This window comes from Scylla paramamosain, unplaced genomic scaffold, assembly GCF_035594125.1.
Source record: "Scylla paramamosain isolate STU-SP2022 unplaced genomic scaffold, ASM3559412v1 Contig85, whole genome shotgun sequence".
NCBI lineage: Eukaryota > Metazoa > Arthropoda > Malacostraca > Decapoda > Portunidae > Scylla > Scylla paramamosain.
The window spans coordinates 1-19,569 of record NW_026973750.1 but is presented as its reverse complement, the minus strand read 5'-3'; the positions used below and the strand labels follow the sequence as shown (position 1 = coordinate 19,569).

Genomic DNA, 19,569 nt, shown 5'->3' with positions numbered 1-19,569 from the left:
AGGCAATTAGATAATCCATGACCAGAAATATATCTGGATGAAACCTGAATAAATCAAAATGAATGTGTGGCAAAGTGCCAGATGACCTTAGAGGGAGTTTTGGTCCCTAAGGTGAAAACAAGAAGAGGTGCCCACTTCATAATTTTACAAAGTGGTGGAGTCTTATTGATGTTCAAGTCAAGGAATGGCAATAAAGGTGATTATCATGATTCAATGAATCATGATACATTCACAGCATGGTTCAAGGAACAACTGCTTGAGAATATTCCACCTCGATCATTAATAATTATAGATAATGCCTCATGCCATAATAACATGATAAACAAAGCACCTAATAAAGCAACGAGAAAATGTGATATACTTCAGTGTCTCTAAGACAACACTTATTATCATTGATGTGCCATATCCCGTAGGACGTCGGCAACCATGGTTTGCCACCGCTCCCTGTCTCTAGTTGCTTGTATCAACTGAGCTGCAGACATTCCTCCTCCAGTTACTCGCACCAGTCCATCCATGTACTTCTGTCTTGGTCTTCCTTATGGTCTCTTGCCTTCTATTTTACAGGTTGAGATAGATGTTCCAGTCCCTCTCTTCTCATAACATGGCCCAGGAAGCGCATCTGTCTACTAACCGTACTCATCAACTCTCTTCTAACACCCACCCTTTGCAACACTTCATTTGTTCTTCTTTCTGTCCAAGATATCTTAAGCATCCTCCTCCAGAACCACATCTCAGCTGCTTGAAGTCTTTGCTCATCTGCCTTTCCCATTGTCCAGGACTCACAGCCATACAACAAAACCGACCATATAAGACATTTCACAAACCTTCTTCTTGTATCCATTGATACTTTAACATTCGTCACCAAGTTTTTAATCTCGCCATATGCATTCTTTGCAAGTACTATTCTCTTCTTTATATCCATCTCACATTTTCCATCACATGTGATTGTGCTTTCCAAATAATTAAAGTTGTCTGTTTGTTTGAGGGGTTCTGCATCAAGTAATATATTTATTTGTGACGGTTGCTCCTCTTTCGATACTACCATCACTTCCATTTTATTTTTGTTAATTGTTAGGCCTCTCTGTCTTCTTGATCTATTTAATGTGTTAACCAGGTCTTGCAGTTTGTCTTGCCAGCAGCACCGTATCGTCTGCATATCTTATGTTGTTGATGTTGGTGCCTCCCACTTTTACTCCTTCCATCTCTTAAATCCTTCATTATAATTTCACTGTAGTAGTTGAAGAGATCAGGGGACATCACATATCCCTGTCTCACGCCTCTCTATATGCTCTGCGTCTCCGAATCCTTATCCCCTACTCGCACTGCTGCTTCTTGGTTCCAATATAAGTTATGTATTAGTCAAAGATCTTTACCATCTATTTCCAACCCTTCCAGCATTATCATAAGGTCTACATGTTTGACATGCTTTCTCATAATCTACAAAACAAACATAAAGATCTTTCTTCACTTCTATTAATCTTTCTATCAACATCCTCAGAATGAAGATTGCATTCCTCGTACCTTTCTCCTTGATGAAACCACAATGTTCATTTCCAATCTCAGGAAGTATTTTATTCCTCATTCTATCTAGAACCACTCATAAAATTATTTTTGTTACCTGACTCATGATACTAATTGTGCGATGTTTATTGCACTCAAGAGTTCCCGGTATCTTGGGCAAAGTAATAAAAGTTGATTTATACATCTGTGCTACTCTCTCCCCATTCTCATATATTTGCCTAGCAATCTCTGTTAACAGGTCTACACCATATTCATCCAATGCTTCCAACATCTCCCTCGCTGTCCCATCATCTCCTGTTGCCTTTCCTTTTTTTCATTTTCTTTAAAGTTTTCTGCACTTCTGCTTTCATTATCGGTGGGCCCTCCCCATTGTTGTTCACATCAAGGGTTTCTGCCCTATTGTCATTGAATAATTCACCAATATACTCTGTCTACCTTTCCAAAATTGCATCTGCTTCCATCACTACTGTTCCATCCCTCTTTTATTTCAGTGCTAGTTGTTGTTTTCTTTTTGTATGTTATCTCCTTCACTTTTTCATACATCAGCTGTTGGTCCCTTTTACCCAGTTCTTCTATCTCTTCACAGTTGTCGTTCATCCATATTTCCTTTGTCTCAATACATTTTCAATGAATTTGTCTGTTTAGTACATTATACTGTTCCTCATTTCGTCCTTTAAGCTCTCTTCTTTCATCCATCATGTGCAAAATCACTGTCATCGAAGGTTTCCTTGCTCTTCTGTCTTTCTCTGGGATTAAATTATTTCCTTCTTTGATAGCTTTTTCTAAATTATTCCATTTTTGTTCTGCCGTCTGTTCTCCTGTGCATTCATCTTTCAGCTGTTTGTACTTGAAAACACTATCCCTCACAATCCAGCACTAACAAAACCAGAGTTGCAGGAGATTATAAAGAAGAATGTCAATAGGCAAGTATATGTGACAGATAAAATTGCCCATCAACAAGGTCACCAGGTGCTAAGGTTACTGTCATACCACTATGAGCTGAACCCTATTGAGCTGATATGGGCACAGGTAAATTATGTAAGACTAAATAACTCAAACAGCGATCAGACACTGCACATGGTAGAGAAACTGACCTGAGCCATAATAGAAAACATGACTAATAACAATTGGTGAAAATGTATTTGCCTACATTCAACCTGTTCCTAAAAAGGGTGACCGCTCTAATCCCTCAAACTACCGTCCTATTGCTTTAATTTCCTGCTTATCTAAAGTTTTTCAATCTATCCTCAACAGGAAGATTCTTAAACATCTATCACTTCACAACCTTCTATCTGATCGCCAGTATGGGTTCCGTCAAGGCCGCTCTACTGGTGATCTTCTGGCTTTCCTTACTGAGTCTTGGTCATCCTCTTTTAGAGACTTTGGTGAAACTTTTGCTGTTGCCTTGGACATATCAAAAGCCTTTGATAGAGTCTGGCACAAAGCTTTGATTTCCAAACTACCCTCCTACGGTTTCTATCCTTCTCTCTGTAACTTCATCTCAAGTTTCCTTTCTGACCGTTCTATTGCTGCTGTGGTAGACGGTCACTGTTCTTCTCCTAAATCTATTAACAGTGGTGTTCCTCAGGGTTCTGTCCTGTCACCCACTCTCTTCTTATTATTCATTAATGATCTTCTAAACCAAACTTCTTGTCCTATCCACTCCTATGCTGATGATACCACCCTGCACTTTTCCACGTCTTTTCATAGACGTCCAACCCTTCAGGAGGTAAACATATCATGCAGGGAAGCCACAGAACACCTGACTTCTGATCTTTCTAAAATTTCTGATTGGGGCAGAGCAAACTTGGTATTGTTCAATGCCTCAAAAACTCAATTCCTCCATCTATCAACTCGACACAATCTTCCAGACAACTATCCCCTCTTCTTCAATGACACTCAACTGTCCCCCTCTTCTACACTGAACATCCTCGGTCTGTCCTTTACTTATAATCTGAACGGGAAACTTCACATCTCATCTCTAGCTAAAACAGCTTCTATGAAGTTAGGTGTTCTGAGACGTCTCCGCCAGTTTTTCTCACCCCCCCCCCCCCCCAGCTGCTAACTCTGTACAAGGGCCTTATCCGTCCATGTATGGAGTATGCTTCACATGTCTGGGGGGGGTTCCACTCATACTGCTCTTCTAGACAGGGTGGAATCAAAAGCTTTTCGTCTCATCAACTCCTCTCCTCTAACTGACTGTCTTCAGCCTCTCTCTCACCGCCGCAATGTTGCATATCTAGCTGTCTTCTACCGCTATTTTCATGCTAACTGCTCTTCTGATCTTGCTAACTGCATGCCTCCCCTCCTTCCGCGGCCTCGCTGCACAAGACTTTCTTCTTTCTCTCACCCCTATTCTGTCCACCTCTCTAACGCAAGAGTTAACCAGTATTCTCAATCATTCATCCCTTTCTCTGGTAAACTCTGGAACTCCCTGCCTTCTTCTGTATTTCCACCTTCCTATGACTTGAATTCCTTCAACAGGGAGGTTTCAAGACACTTATCCACCAATTTTTGACCACTGCTTTGACCCTTTTATGGGACTGGCATTTCAGTGGGCATTTTTTTTTATTAGATTTTTGTTGCCCTTGGCCAGTATCCTTCCTACATAAAAAAAAAAAAAATACAATGAAAATGGAAGAAAACTTTATAGACAGTGACATACTGGTGAATCACTGTCTGGAGAATTTCACCATCAGTTTGAAAGACACAAGCAGTGAAGAAGATGAGTGAATAGGAGAATGGGTGGAGAGAGAGAACAATCTACTATAAGATTTTTTGTTTATTTCAGTGAATAAATTATGGTATTAATAAATAGTATTTTTTATCTGTAACCCTACTGACAATAATAATGATGAAAAAATATGAATTGAGAAATGGCAGTAAAGTGGACAGGGAGGGTGGCAAGGAAGATGAGGTTTGGGATCACCCTGTGACCTCATTATTTACCCAATATTGGGTTGGAAACAGGGGGGGAGGGAGAGAGAGAGAGAGAGAGAGAGAGAGAGAGAGAGAGAGAGAGAGAGAGAGAGAGAGAGAGAGAGAGGATGTTGATTCAAGTGGCAGTGGTTATTCTTTTCATAGTAAAAACCAAGAAAAATCCTTATTTGCAAGACACTACATATGTAAAAGATAAATAAGTTTTGTATTAAAATATACAGCTATTTATCAGAATAAGACAATGTGTGTGTGTGTGTGTGTTTTGTCACCACCTCATCAGCCAATTACAGTGGACTGTAGGTGGAACCTATTTCATGGTAGGTCCCAGAGGTGGAGCTTCTGCCTTCATGGCAAGTTGAATCAGGTATAACATCATAACTCCTACTACAGCACATCAACAAAAAAAAAAAAAAAAAAAAAATGACAATAAAAAAGTTACAACAATTATAATGATTATAAAAATTATTATATTTATTGTAGTAATAGTAATAATAATAATAATAATAATAATAATAATAATGACTAATAATAAAAATATTATTATTATTATAGATGGTAGAAAATAAATAAAATATTGATAATAATGATAAGAAAAGGAGAATACAAATAATAATAATATGATGATGGAAATGTTAATCAACATAAAATAACTATGAGAATATAGTAACTAATATGAAGAATATTAATATAGATACGTGAAAATTATAATGATAACAGTAACAATGCAAACAACAACAACAATATTACCAAGAACATGAAGATTTAGACACAGTAATGATAGTCATATATAATACATAAGAAGAAACAGAATAAAATAATAAAACTTATAAAAATAAAGTAATAATAATTAAAAGGATAAAAGACAATGCTTAGATGATGATAATAACAATGATAATAATAATAATAATAATAATAATAATAATAATAATAATAATAATAATGAAAACAACAAAACTTAAGGAATATAGATAAATGTAGATAATAATAATGACCAACAACTAACTATAACAATGACGATATGTACAATGGTCTGACCATTTTGAATTGAGCGTTTAGGCATTGTCCTTTCTGGGGATTCCCCAGTCTGCAGGGTTGCTACACTTATACCAAGACACACCTCATGTTATGTACTTCCTACCTCAAAATTAAATAGTGTTGTAGTATATATACACTGTGACGCTCTAAAAAAGGCAAGTTGGTGTAATATACCTTTTTTTTTTTTTTTTTTTTAATGATACTTGCATTGTTTTTTGCAAAACATCACAATACTTAGCATTGTTTCCTCCAGGCGTGGTCATGTCTCCATGGGTGACCGAGTGAGGTCACATGGTCAAAGTGACCATGTTAATCCATGGTCACTTCCTCTCATGCCGTCAGCCAGGAAACTACCTCTTCCACTTGCTCTCTTCACCTCTACAGCTGAGAAAAAGAGCTTATTTACTCAGTAAGTAAGTATTTTTAGAAGAAAAGGGTAATAGGTGATCCTTACTTGACCCCTCAAGAATTGTTGCCTGAACAATGAAAGCCACCAACGTGCCTTGACTTTTACCTCAATGGTGGTGTGGAAAAAAAATTGTAACTAAAGAATAAAAATATAAAGTCATATTTTACAGGAAATTTCATGTCTAAAAGGAAACCTATCACATTTAAATGAAATTCACATTGGAGAGAGAGAGAGAGAGAGAGAGAGGGAGAGAGAGAGAGAGAGAGAGGCAGCTTAACTGACTGACAGGCAAATTTTTCTCAAATTCTAATGATTCATAGGCAAGTATAGATCTCTGATAGAAATGGATTTGCATGAAATGTAGCTTGCATATGCAAAGAGAGAGAGAGAAAGAAAGGTGGTGTGTGGGGAGCGAGGTTATCAGTGACACATAGTTTCCAATCTGATAATTGCCTGGCCTGTGGCAGCACCACAGGCTGGGAGAATCCCTGGAAAGGACAACGCCTAAACGCTCAATCCAAAATGGTCATTCCATAGTAACAATAAGAACAACAATCACAACAATAGTGTGTGTGTGTGTGTGTGTCATCATGTTGCGAATTCAGCTATCAGCAATGGATTTGACATTTGAAAAGTTTCCTAACAACATTTTAGAAGAGTAGAAGAAGCATATAGTAATAATAATAATAATAATAATAATAATAAAAATAATAATAATAATAATAACAATAATGATAGAAATAGTAAGAGCTAAATAATAATAATAATAATAATAGTAATATTATTATTATTATTATTATTATTATTACTATTATTATTATTATTATTATTATTATGAGGAGGGTGTTGCACCAATTGCTCTAGGCTGTGGAGGATAGGAAAGTTGAAGGTTAGTTCATCAGGATGGTCAGTGAAGGGAGAGGAAAGCCAAAGCTGGTGGTGAACATTGAAGTCTCCAAGAATGGAGATCTCCACTTCCACTTTGGAAGTTAAGTAGTCAAAGAATTTCTTATAATCAGAGGAGTTAGGTGAAAGGTATACAGCACAGATAAATTTTAGTTTGAAAGTGACTCTGTGGTCATAGCTAGATGGTGGGAAACTTGGAAGATTCAAGAGTATGGGCACGAGAGAAGGTTAAGTTGTTGTGCACATAAATGCAACATCCAGCTTTGGATTGAAAATGAAGATAGAGAAAGTAGGAGGGAACAGAAAAGGGGTTTCTGTCAGTTGCCTCAGATACTTGTGTTTCAGTGAGGAAAAGAAGATGAAGTTTAGTGGAGGAGAGGTGGTGTTCTACAGATTTAAAATTAGATCAAAGACCATGAATGTTTAAGAAGTTAATGAAGAAAAAGTTGAAGGGGGGTGTCAAGGCGGTCAAGATGGTTGATACCAGAAGAGCAGTGTGACCTGGGTACATTTGTGGTCCCCTCCCCAGATGGGGACTCAGGCTGGTGTATGAGTTGCCAGGATAATTTTCAATTTTGAGAGAAAGGTGTGTGTGTAATTAGGTGCTTATAGTTTTGTGTGAAGGAAGAGAGTTGTCTGTAGAGGGCAGGCTGTGACTGCCCCCTTGTGTTGTGAGACACAAAGGGAAATGTTCAGTGAGGTCACAACTGGGTTTAATGATAAGTTCACAGCACCCTCTCATCCAGTGCTTTAGACCTCACTGGGAACAATTATCATTTTGGCAGTTGCCTACTGCCTCCTCCTTGTAAACACCAGGTCGGTAGTTACTAACATCCACACAGCCTGGATCAGCTGTTGCTCTACAGCTGTTGACTTCTTGAGCAGTACTTGGATGCCCTCCAGCATTGGGAGCAGTGGCAAATTGATTTTCATCCAGACAAATGTAAACTGTTTTGCTTCACTCAACTACACAATCCCATCCACCACACATACACCCTTCAGTACACAACTATAATCAGTTCAGACTCATAAATATCCTGGCATCTATCTCTGCCAACCTAAAATTCAATACCTACATAGACTTGTGCTCTCCAAAGCCAACAGAACACTAAAGTTCTTGAGAAACTTGTACAGCTAATGGGACATAAAACACAGCATACAATTATCTTGTCAGACCAACACTGGAAAACTATTGCATGGTGCAGGACCCTACACCCACACTCACAGAAACATTGATAGGTTAGAGGTTTATTCATTTATTTATTATTGTTTATTTAACTATTCATTTATGTATCTTATTTTTATTTTATTTTATTTTTTTATTTATTTTTTCATGAGAATAATTTTGATGTGATTCTGTAGATTTTTGCAATGTACGTAATGTAATGTTAATAGTAATAGAGTGTGTCTCTAGAACATAGGCTGCATTTGTACCCTACATTGTTGAGAGAAAATGGTCAGAGAGAACACAGAGAGGAGAAAGAGTAGGTATACATCACTTTACCTCCCATATGTAGCCTACCTTCCTGTGAGTAATGGAGCTGCAACAACATGTATCTACTGCTTCCTGTTTACAGTGTTGGTCAGGTATAGTAGGACAGGAATGATAGGCATGATGCAGGGCAGGATGGGGCATCCATGAATGGGACTTTCCATGATTTTGCTTTGATATCTGTATTTAACACTAGAAGCTTGGTAGAGCTCAAGGATTGTTGCATTTGAATAATCCATATTCTTGCACAGCACGCAGTGCATTCAAGCTGCTAGAGATTGACAAGCAGTGCCATCTGCTGCAGCCTGGGCAGGTGGTGGTGGAGTGTGGTGCCTCGCCAGGGGCCTGGACACAAGTGGCTGTGATGGGTGTCAACAGTCTTCCACATGGTAAAAGAAATGTACTTTGACTTTCTACATATTTATTGACAGTTTAAGGGTTGAAACAGAGGAATGGGATAGGTTTGGTAGAGTTATTTCTTATGGATTATTTTGAAGGAATCTAATCATGATTATTCATTATTTTAGAAGAAGGTTCTTGTGCTGTTCACCACAGTCCATGTAGATTGACTTTTCTGGAATTCTGTGGCATCTCATTTTTTTTTTTACCTTTGTTTTGGCAACACTAGTTGGCTCATTCCTCATTGTGTTACTGAGGAGTGTGATTGTAAACTTACCCTGCAGCAGTGTGGCCTCACACTGTTGGACCCGGTATGAGTTGCCAGAGAGAGAGAGAGAGAGAGAGAGAGAGAGAGAGAGAGAGAGAGAGAGAGAGAGAGAAGGGGGAGGGGGAGATGGTATGCATTCCCTTAGATATCACACAGACACACAGGGTGGAGCAGGGTGGAGGTGTGATGCTCCTAATTAGAAAGGAATTGATGGTGGAATCTACTGCATGTGGGGAACAGGAGGCATAACTACTGAAAGTAAGCTTAAAAAGAAATCTGGGAAGATGCCAAAATATAATAGTGACCTGTGTTCCCTCATATTCCAACTCATGGGATGAGGAAGAATACAAGAGAATACTGGAAGACACAAGGGCATGTTTATCCAAGTTGCTGGAGGAAAATGAGGATGTACTAGTGATGGGAGACTTTAATTGTAAAGAGTTATCTTGGGAAGGTTGGACCACAGAAGGTAGTGAGTCATCATGGAGAAACAAACTACTGGAGTTGGCTGTTAAGAATATTCTTACGCAGTGCGTTAAAGAAAACATAAGATTCAGAGGAAATAAAATACCGTCAAGGCTGGATCTAATTTTTACGAAGGAACAAGCCATAGTAAAGGATTTTAAAACAAAAACCCAATAGTTAAAAATGACCATGCATTGATTCACTTCTTAGTTATAGATAAAAACTTCAGTACAAGAAAAGAAGATCACAGGAGAGAATGGTTGAACTGTAGTAAGACAAATTTTGAACAGCTTAGGGAGTATTTCAATAAAGTGGATTGGAACAAAGTATTTCAAACGAGTGACATAGAAGAAAAGTGGACCACCTTCCTGGACATTTATAATACAGGAGTGGAGAACTGGGTATCTAAGAAATCAACAGAAAACCTGTTTAAGAAGGATTGGTATAACAAGAGATGTGCTATAGCTAGACTGGAGAGAGAAAAACATGGAATAAGTGGAAGAAGAATAAGAGACATGACTTGTGGCCAATTATATTAGAAAGAGGAAGAAATACATCAAAATACGTAGAGATAAGCAGAAGAATTATAAAAAGAATATTGTGGATAATAAATGTATAGACGAACCAAAACTGTTTTATAAATTTATCAATGGAAAATTGAAGAGTAATGAAGACATTAGCAGAATAAAAGTCAGAGAAGAAATGGTCGAGGACCCAAAAGAGATGGCTGAAGTGTTCAATAGATACATCCACTCAATGTTTACTAAGGAGAATTAATTTAGGGAAGAAAGGATAGCAATGGAAAATGGGACTGGTCTAAAAGAGCTAGTAACATCAACAGAAGAAGTAAAGAATATATTGGAAGAGCTGAATGTAAAGAAAGCAATGGGACCTGATAGTGTGTCAAACTGGATTCTAAAGGAGTGCAGTCCACAACTAGCCAAAGTGATATGCAATATAATCAGCACCACTCTGTTGGAAGGAAGAGTACCTAAAGATTGGAAATGGGCAGATATTATCCCAATTCACAAGGCCAGAAGTAAAGAAGACTCATTAAACTATAGACCATTATCACTGACAAGTGCAATAGCAAAGATTTGTGAAAAGATCATCAAGAACAGATGGGTGAAATACCTGGAAGACAACAACGTGATAACAGAAAGACAATTTGGATTCAGAGAAGGATGATCTTGTGTAACAAATGTGATGAGCTTCTACTTAAGATTAATGGATACAGTGCAAGGATGGGCTGACTGCATATACTTAGACCTGAAAAAAGCATTTGATAAAGTACCATACAGAAGGTTAATATGAAAATTGAAAAATATAGGAAGATTGGGAGGATCATTATTAAAATGGATGACCAACTTCTTGATGGACAGAGAAATGAGGACAGTAATCAGAGGCAATAAGTCAAAATGGAGATCAGTAATAAGTGGAGTTCCGCAAGGATCGGTACTAGCACCAGTTATGTTTGTAATATATGTAAATGACATGATGGATGGGGTGACAAGCTACATGAGTTGATGAGCTCAATTTTAGTATCATCAGCTACAAGATGATGATACTAAAATAATGAGAAAAGTAATAAATGAAGAAGACTGCAAAACTCTGAATCAAGACCTAATTAAGGTAAATGGATAGTCATTGAAGAGGAACATGGGGTTTAATGCCAAGAAATGTAGTGCGGTGAAGGTTGGAAAAAGTGCGAGAAGAACAGAAGGCACCTACTATTTGGGAAATGAGAAAATTACTGTAAGATCAGAATTAAAAGATCTGGGACTAACCATTTCTAATAAACTGTTGTTTGTGAAGCATGTAAACAAGATCACTGGAGAAACATATAATCTGCTGAGAAACATCAAGATAGCGTTCTCCTACATCGACGAAGATACAATGAAAAAACTGATAACAACAATGATACGTCCAAGACTGGAGTACACAACATTAGTGTGGTCACCAAGTTTGAAGGACATCAGAAAGCTAGAAAAAATTCATAGAGCTGCAACTAAAGTCCCTGCAAGCCTAAGAGGGTATAGTTATGAGGAGATGTTTATGAGATTGGGCTTGACTACACTGGAAAAAAGGAGGGAAAGAGGTGATTTAATAGCACTATATAGAATATTGGAAGCAATGGAAAAATTGGATAGGGATGATCTTGTGATATCAGGTACAACAGGTACCAGAGGACATGGAAGGAAACTGATAAGGAGTGTTTGCAGAAGAGACATCAAGAAACATAGCTCTCCCCACAGGAGCATAGCAGTGAGGAATGAGCTTAATGATGAGACTGTGTGTGCCAAGACAGTCAATAAATTTTTTTAAAAAATTGGATAAAAATCAATATGGAGACAGGACAGCACGAGCCTAGTGTGGCTCTTGTCTTGTATTTCATAACTAGGTAAATACAATTAGGTAAATACACACATACACACACTCTTGCAAAATAAACATGATCATATCTTTTGCCTGGAGAGAGAGAGAGAGAGAGAGAGAGAGAGAGAGAGAGAGAGAGAGAGAGAGAGAGAGAGAGAGAGAGAGAGAGAGAGAGAGACTGACTGTGGGGAGCATCATATCAGAAAATGGTGTGCAGCTCCTCAAAGAACACACACACACACACACACACACACACAAACACACACACACACACACACACACACACACACACACACACACACACACACACACACACACACACAGATTGCTCATAAATAAAAGTGATCATCTTTTGCCTGTAATGTGTGACAAAGTGCGTTAGAGAACATGACTGGGAAACATTAGACGACGGCGTATATAAATGCATAATCCTTCCAGTGTGGCATAACTAGGAACTCATACCAGCAGATCTAGCTAGCCTATGACCCCCATGGATGATCTTCATGGTCACCAACATATCTCTGAATTTTTCATTTGCTGTTTACCTGTAGATCATCAACTTTGCATTATTTTACATTATATAATGTATATTAGTGAAAATGTAAGTAAAGAATGGATTCATTGTCTCATTTCTCAGAATTATTGGTTTGGAAGGGGGTACCAACATCATTCTTGGCCACCAGTGTGAACCCTAGGCACAGGAAGGGTACGTGGTTCTCAACTATTCCAGCCTTGTGGGTGAGGACGGAGACAGGACAGGGAAGGGGGATATTAATACTGTGGCCACAAGAGGTCTTGAGATGTCGTGATAGAAAATGGTGTGTGAAAATGGAAGACTTAATGCAATGAGCTTATTTCAGAAGTGTAGCTAATGCAATGATCTTACACCATATCAGTTAATTATTTATGAAGATGGTGAAATTTTCATGACAACCTTATGACGTGATAACTTAATACTTATTCATATAACAGCACCTGGGAATACAAGTATGACAAATAAAAGATAAAGTATCAGTTTAACTCATTTATTTTACTAGCTCTGATATGTTCTTACTTAACCCTACTTTAGTTGATGATTTCTTACATTACATCAGGTTTTAATGTAAACCGTGTAATTTGCATGACAGCCTCATGACATGAAAAAATTCATCTTCATCTTTTGGAAAGCTATAAAAACATGTGTTTCTCTGTTTCTGGAATAAAGACTTGCAACTGGATACAGTACAACAGTTTGGAATACTGGTTAACAACAGCCTGTATTCTACGTCAGTTCTGACTTCTTGAGGAGAGACCTGTCTTTCTCACATGACCACTGTGAACTGGCATGCTACTCCTGACCTCTCCAATTTTTTACCCTATGGCGTCAGTCCCAGGTCTCTGATCACGTGCTCTGAGATTCTGGTGAGCACGTGAGCCAAGATGAGTTGACCTATCTACCATTTTATTAGCCTTGGTACTGTGCTGTATTATTAAGTACTCATTAAAGTGCCCATTTTCACAAAATACAGTCTTTGGTTTCATCTTTGTCAGGCTGTCCTGTCCTTGGCCGGATGGCATCATATTATCCACCACCCTACTTGGCACAGCCATGTCGGACCTACAGACACAGGTGTTTCTAGCTGCTGGGTGTCCTGAGGGTGCAGCGTAGTAATATATTCAGGACTAATCCAATTGTAACTTGTAGAAAATTGAGACTTTGGTATTCATATTAGAATATCTCAATCGAATGATTGCTTTAAAAAGTTTACCACCATTTCTTTATTTTATATATATATATATATATATATATATATATATATATATATATATATATATATATATATATATATATATATATATATATATATATATATATATATATATATATATATATATATATATATATATATATATATATATATATATATAATGTTACGACTACACTTCCCATTGAATTTACAAAGATGCCACACCTCAACTAGCTTCACTGAACAACATCCTATATGGACTCAGTGCAGGGCTTTAATATGGGTGTACAGGGTTCCTTGTGACTCATGCACTCTTTTCACAAGGGAAATACTCTAATAAAAATTAACTCCCACCGCTGGGAAAGGATCGACAACCATGTCTAGGAAAAAACAGTTACAATATGCAATAACACATATATGGTCAAGGTATAACACCTCACTTGACAACCAGCCTCAGTAACAAATCCTCCCACTGTCCAAGAGTATGTTATAGCCTCAAGTCAAATAGTGTCGTTTACTGCCTCGTGGACAGCAGACCTTGTCAGGACCTGAAGAGGGAGTAAAGTTCACTATACAGCCAATTACTTAAGTCCTCTGCAAGTCAAGCACCCTCCAGGAGCTGATGCAGTAGCATTTAACACTAAACAAGCTCACTAACAAGAGACACAACTACAAATGAGTGCCCACTAACACACTGGAGAGTCATTTGCCACTCATTGTACAAGAGCTCGGCCTGCACACACATGTAGCCAAGGAGTCATTTCCCTGGGTCTGGAGTGTGTTATACACAGCTACTCTCTCTGACAGGATACTGTAGAGACTCCTATTCTATATATGTAGGCAGGGGCGTATGCCCAGTAGTGACTCACTCATCCCCTTAAGGCAGTGGTTCTTAAACTTTTTTCAATATAAGCACCCCTTTTAGATCAGCAGTCACTTCTTGCACCCCCTGAATTGGTGAAATAAAAAAAAAAAAAGCTAAGATACAAAGTTGATGTGCTGTTTATTAATTACAAAGCCACTTTTTTTCTTTTTTAATCTTCATTCACAAAGCTTACAGAACACTGCTGTAGCAAAAAGAATTATTATTATTATTATTTTTTGCTGAAAAGAATATCACATATATAAAACTATATTTTGCTTCAATTATCCATCCTCATACTCCTTAGGAACTGGCTTTGCACCCCATAGGAGTGTGAGCACCCCTGGTTAAGAACTACTGCCTTAAGGCAACTGACCCGACTAACTCTTATTCCGCCTCAGTCTCCGTCAGATATTAGTGCTCATCTCAATACTTCTGCTCCACCTAAGTGCTGGTTAGTGACTTACTGTGGCACACTCCCTCCCATTCTGCTACAAGGGGGTGAGGGGTGTACAAGGAAGGAGGGGATGGGGTGGTGACATACATACGCACATACACCCAAATGCACTCTCCGCTGCACTCTCTGCACTGTCTAACACAAACAAAACACTTTTCTTCTGAAAACTCTAATGATCAAACTAGGGAGGCTAAATTAATACTGATTATTTCATTGTCAAGAGCAACTCTTCTAGTAAATACTGGGTAAGACTCAGATTGAATGGAAAAGGGACAGTAAGGAAATTTATATGGGGAATGAGTAATTGCACAAATAAATATTACACTAGAAGCCTCAGGCTGGGCAGCTATGTGTCCAGGATGTGTCAAAGCCTCTTGTCCAACCTCTCTCTCTCTCTCTCTCTCTCTCTCTCTCTCTCTCTCATAATTCTTTTCTCATTAGTTCTTACTACTTCATTTTATATTGTATTATCTCACTGCACACAACTATATATATATATATATATATATATATATATATATATATATATATATATATATATATATATATATATATATATATATATATATATATATATATATATTACTACTGTACTTGTACTTGTACTTGATGTAGGTAACACAAACTTGAAGAAGTCAGTAAAGATGTAATGTAGTGAAAAAAAGTTGGGAACCACTGTATAGGGGCTGGCTAAAATTTTATGGACTATGACTTCTATTCTTTCAAGGGTTTCAGTTTCAGCTTGCTTCTGCTTTGGGAAATAAGCAAAGATTTTAAAAGATTACCACTAAGTAGGCTACAAGGAAATTACAGTAAAAAATATATGTGCCCATGTAACAGTGAGCCAGACTTATTCCACTCTGAGAGACTGACGGAAATGACTGAGGTCATTCAGAAACAGTGAGGTTTGAGGAGAGAAGGTGAGATTTTTCCAATTAAAACATTAACAGAGTATTTAGGAAAGGATGAAAATTTGTATGCAGGACTTATAAACCTAGAGAAAGCATATCATAGGATGAATAGAGAAGGCCTTTGAGATGCTTTTAAGGTTCATAGTGTATGAGGGCAGTTGTTGCAAGGAAATAATGATGCAGACACAGGTGTGAGAATGGAGGAAGAGCTTGGAGAGAGTTTTTTTAGGAACAGAAGTGAAGCAAGGATGTGTGATGCCCCCGTGGCTATTTAATATATTCATGGATGGTTGCATGGGGAAGAAGAAAGCTGAATTAGTAAAGGTTGGTTCAAGGTTACAGCAGAATGAAGTGGGATGAGCAATAGTGGCATTTCTGTTTGCAGACAACACTGTCTTACTAGCAGAGGGAAAGGAAGCTTCAGAGAATGGTGGAGTATTTTCATAGGGTGTGCATGAGATAGGTAATGAATTTGAATGCTAAGAAAAGTAAAGTGATGGTGTTTGAGGGAAACAGAGGTGTGTTATTTTAGATTTTAGGATTTTAAGGGGAATGTGTCAGCTGTTAAGTGCCCATGGGAAGAGAGAGAATGGAGGAGGTGAGTGAGTTTAAGTATCTGAGAACAGTAATAAACAAAGGTGAGATGGTAAGAAAGATAAGAGAGAGTATAGTGAAAGATACATACTTGTAGGCCATAGGATCACTTGCATTGGTCATGAAAGGGTGAAATGTACCTATGGATATAAAGATAGGTTTAAATAATAGTATTGCCCTGCCAGCATTCACACATGGATCAGAGACCTACATGTGGTGTAGGACACAAGAATCAAAAGTGTTTGCTGTGGAAATGAGTCATCAGACTCAGGTATATGGAGTGAAAAGATGTGAGGATGAGAGCAATGAAAGTGTGTATAAGAAATGTGGTATGAGCATTAATTTTGTGTAGGTGATAAAATTTGAAGTGGATGAATGAGTAAAAATTAATGCACTGAAATGGTGTGTCCATATTGAGAGGATGAAGAGTCTGTAAAGAAAGTGTATGTGAACAAAGTTGAAGGTACTGCTAGTAGAAGAAGTCCACTCTTGGGAGATGGAAAAATAAGGTAAAGGAGTACATGAGCGAGAGATATTATTAGAGGCCAGATGCTTGAACAACCAAGAAAGGAATGTCTGCTTAGGGAGAGGTGGGGACTTCTGTCCTGGCCACCCAGTAGGAAGTGAGGTATCAAGAGAAACAGATTTTATTTTATTTTATTTATTTATCTATTTACTTATTTTTATGTAGGAGGGGCACCAGCCAAGGGCAACAAATAAAAAAACAAAAGCCCACTAAGATGCCGGTCTCCAAACAGGGTCCAAAGTAGTAGTAAAAAATTGAAGGATAAGTGTCTTGAAATCCTTAAAGATTCCTCCTTGAAGGAATTCAAGTCATAGGAAGGTGGAAATACAGAAGTAGGCAGGGATTTTCAGAGTTTACCAGAGAAAGGGATGAATGATTGAGAATACTGGTTAACTCTTGCATTAGAGAGGTGGACAGAATAGGGGTGAGAGAAAGAAGGGAGTCTTGTGCAGTGAGGCCATGGGAGGAGGGGAGACATACAGTTAACAAGATCAGAAGAGCAGTTAGCATGAAAATAGCTGAAAAAGATAGCTTGAGATCCAGCACTGTGGTGATGAGAGAGAGAGGCTGAAGACAGTTAGAGGAGAGGAGTGATAAGATGAAAAGCTTTTGATTCCACCCTGTCTAGAAGAGCAGTATGAGTGGAAACCCCTGAGACATGTGAAGCATACTCCATACATGTATGGATAAGGCCCTTGTACAGAGTTAGCAGCTGGGGAGGTGAGAAAACTAGCAGAGACATCTCAGAATGCCTAATTTCATAGAAGCTGTTTTAGCTAGAGATGAGATGTGAAGTTTCCAGTTTAGATTATAAGAAAAGGACAGACCAAGGATGTTCAGTTTAGAAGAGAGGGCCAGTGTCACTGAAGAAGACAGGATAGATGTCTGGAAAGTTGTGTTGAGTTGATAGATGGAATAATTGAGTTTTTTGAGGCATTGAACAATACCAAGTTTGCTCTGCTCCAATCAGAAATTTCTGAGAGATCAGAAGTCAGGTGTTCTGTGGCTTCCCACCATGAAATGTTTACTTACTGAAGGGTTGGACATTTATGAAAAGACGTGGAAAAGTGCAGGGTGGTATCATCAGCGTAGGAGTGGATAGGACAAGAAGTTTGGTTTAGAAGGTCATTGATGAATAACAGGAAGAGAGTAGGTGACAGGACAGAATCCTAAGGAACACCACTATTAATAGATTTAGAAGAACAGTACCTATAGAAAGATAGTATAAAGATGGAAAAGGTCTCTGTATAGTGTTAGCATATTTGAGGAGGATAACATTGGTAGATATGACACAGAACACATAACTTCATGCAACCTATTTTTAGTAAGAGATGAGATGTAAGATTTCCAGTTTAGATTTTTTAGTAAAGTATGTTCATTGTAGAGGAGAACTAATGAGTGTCTTTGAAAAGGCAGCAATAGTTGTCTGGAATGTTATAGTTTTTGTATAAGTGAAGGCATTGACTTCTTGAGATGCATTGAACAGCACAAAATTTGGCCTGTCCCATTCAGAGATCATAAAAATATGTCAGATGTTCTGTAGTTTCTGTGAGTGAATTGTTTAATTTTTGCCTAGTTGGTTGACTGGTAAATGAAATTAAGATACAGGGCTTGTAATGCCTAAGATGCAGAAAAAAGTTATGCAAACTTAAGCAGCAAAAAGAGTTAAGGAGTTAGTAGAGCATTGTAATTTGTTCTCTGTGGATGCATAGCTTTCCTTATGTCATTGTATTGATTTTTCTCTCAGTTTTGATAGTAGAGCATTGTAATTTGTTCTCTGTGGATGCATAGCTTTCCTTATGTCATTGTATTGATCTTTCTCTCAGTTTTTATTCTCTCTCTCTCTCTCTCTCTCTCTCTCTCTCTCTCTCTCTCTCTCTCTCTCTCTCTCTCTCTCTCTCTCTCTCTCTCTCTCTCTCTCTCTCTCTCTCTCTCTCTCTCTCTCTCTCTTCCCCTCCCTCCCTCCCTCCCTTAATAGGCTGGCCATGACAGGTTCCTACTGTTCATACACACTATCCTTAAACACCTGGTCCTCTTGTTCTTGCATTTTTTCCTCTTAAGTATTCTTTAGAATAAGAGCAGAGCTAATGAAACATAGATGTGAGTAATAATGATTGATAAGGTTTTCCTTCATATAGCCAAGAACAAGGGTCAGGGTATGGTGATAAGAATTGACTTGCAGACCATCCATCCACTGCCTGGTGCCACTCTGCTAGGTGGGAGAGACTTCACCTCACCACAGACACAGCAGCAAATACTGGAACTCCTCAGCAGCAGAAAGGTGAGGCTGTTGCATTCATATCATTATCACCATCATCATCATCATCATCATCGTTATCATGAAAATTAAGGATTGTATGAAAATAATTATCTATTGATCAATATATCAGGCCAGCAATCCCACATGGGGTGGCCCAGACAAGGCCCTATTCACTCACACACATATCATTCACACTCCCTCCAAGGGACAGTCTTGTGAACCACCATACTGCACCCAGACAAGGATAAATAATGAGTGCCCCAGATGTATTGCTCACTTCATCTTTTATCTGCAGATTGATGTTGTGCTGTCAGATATGGCACCAAAAGCTTCAGGCATAAAAGACTTGGACCATGAGAACATCATCAGACTGGCCTATGCTGCTCTTGGGTTTGCTATTCAGAACACAGCAGAGGGAGGC

At 38.2% G+C, this 19,569-nt stretch overlaps 1 protein-coding gene across 1 annotated transcript in view; it reads left to right on the top strand.

Annotated features, from left to right (window-relative positions):
* Positions 1 to 19,566, top strand: part of LOC135098823 (rRNA methyltransferase 2, mitochondrial-like) — a gene marked incomplete at its 3' end in the record, with an annotated part of 45,704 nt that extends 26,138 nt beyond the window's left edge. Inside the window, exons 5-9 of the mRNA XM_064001220.1 lie at positions 5,750 to 5,905; positions 8,555 to 8,692; positions 12,449 to 12,517; positions 19,027 to 19,169; positions 19,444 to 19,566. Coding sequence (XP_063857290.1) covers positions 5,788 to 5,905; positions 8,555 to 8,692; positions 12,449 to 12,517; positions 19,027 to 19,169; positions 19,444 to 19,566 — 591 coding nt within the window. The remainder of the gene's footprint in view (positions 1 to 5,749; positions 5,906 to 8,554; positions 8,693 to 12,448; positions 12,518 to 19,026; positions 19,170 to 19,443) is intronic.
* Positions 19,567 to 19,569: the final 3 nt, after the last annotated feature.